The sequence below is a fragment of the Garra rufa genome, chromosome 15, assembly GCF_049309525.1.
Source record: "Garra rufa chromosome 15, GarRuf1.0, whole genome shotgun sequence".
Taxonomy (NCBI): Eukaryota; Metazoa; Chordata; class Actinopteri; order Cypriniformes; family Cyprinidae; genus Garra; species Garra rufa.
In genome coordinates this window covers 45,425,263-45,426,714 of record NC_133375.1, presented here as the reverse complement: position 1 = coordinate 45,426,714, position 1,452 = coordinate 45,425,263, and the positions used below count along the sequence as shown (strand labels likewise).

Here is a 1,452-nt window from a genome sequence, read left to right as displayed (position 1 = left end):
GATTTCTCATGGTGGCAGTGTCTTCTTTAGTTTGAGAGCAAGCGCTGCTCTGCGGCTCAAGTGTTTTATTTCAGAGTGTGTTATTGATATTTTATTGATACGATCATCAAAGTTTGAGAAGCGGGTCACGCGTGCATTAACAGTGTCTGAGGAGAGTGATTTCCAGAGGACAGACGTGTGCTAATAATTGATGAGATGCTTTTATCGGCGTTTCTTCTTGTGTTTCAGCGTCTGCAGGACGTGTTTGTGGAGTTGGACCATCAGGATCTGCTGGACTTCTACAATCAGGTCAGACCGAAAGCCTGATGAGCCTCAAAGCGTGATCTTGGGTGTGTTGAGACGCTCACGGCTGTGTTTCTTCCAGATGGAGATGATTCAGACGCAGCTGGACTCGCTCAGCTGATGCGGTCTCTGTGATTCCTGTGGTGACGTCGGCGTCAGCAGCTGTTTGCTGTTCGGCCGGTGAACGCTCGTATCGGTCTGTGGTTGTTTTTGGATTTGTATGTTTGAGACTGAAGCTCTGGAGTGTTTGGTGTGAAGCGCTGATGCTGACGTGTTAATGAACGCCGTCCAGATCCTTCAGACGCAAACTCAAGCTCCGTCACACGTCTGATGATGTTTCATTAAAGATGATTTTGCTCTGACTTCATTGGCTTCTGAAGATAAATTTAAGATTTTTTAAGAGCAACAATTGAATATAAAACAATACTTCAGTATGGTTTCTAAATGTAAATGTCTTGTATTTTATAATGCTTCTAAAAAACAACTTCCAACAGATCCATTACTTTAGAATTTATTTGACAAAATAATTGGTTTGAACAGGTCTGCTCCTAAATATTGAAATATGGCTTATATAACTTATCTTGTCTTACAATACAAACATACAATTTGTATCTCACAATTCCGACTATTTCTCGCGATTCTGACTTTTCTTGCAATTGTGACATTGTATCTTGCAACTTTTGTATCAAACTGACTTTTTTCCCTCACAATTCTGACCTTTTTAACTTCAATTGCAACTTTGTATCTTGCAATTGTAACATTTTTCCTCACAATTCTGACTTTTTTTCTTGCAATTGCAACTTTGTATCTCGCATTTCTGACTTTTTTCTTGTAATTGAAACTTTCTCACAATTCTAACTTTTTTCTCAATTGTGACTTTGTATCTCGCAATTCTTTTTTTCTTGTAATTGCAACTTTTGTATCAAACTGACGTTTTTCCCTCACAATTCTGACCTTTTTAACTTCAATTGCAACTTTGTATCTCACAATTCTGACTTTTCTCGCAATTGTGACTTTGTATCTCGCAATTCTGACTTTTTTTCCTCAGAACTGTGAGATATAAACGCACAATTGCAAGTTATAAAGTCAGAATTGCTACATGTAAAGTCAGATTTGTGGGATATAAACTCACAATTTCGAAATTTTTCTTGCAATCGCAACTTTGTATCT

General features: G+C 38.2%; 1 protein-coding gene across 1 annotated transcript in view; it reads left to right on the top strand.

The window, feature by feature from the left end:
- commd10 (COMM domain containing 10) overlaps positions 1-649 on the top strand; it is a 36,900-nt gene extending 36,251 nt beyond the window's left edge. The window contains exons 6-7 of the mRNA XM_073819299.1: positions 229-288; positions 365-649. Coding sequence (XP_073675400.1) covers positions 229-288; positions 365-403 — 99 coding nt within the window. The 3' untranslated portion in view covers positions 404-649. The remainder of the gene's footprint in view (positions 1-228; positions 289-364) is intronic.
- The last annotated feature ends 803 nt before the right edge of the window (positions 650-1,452 follow it).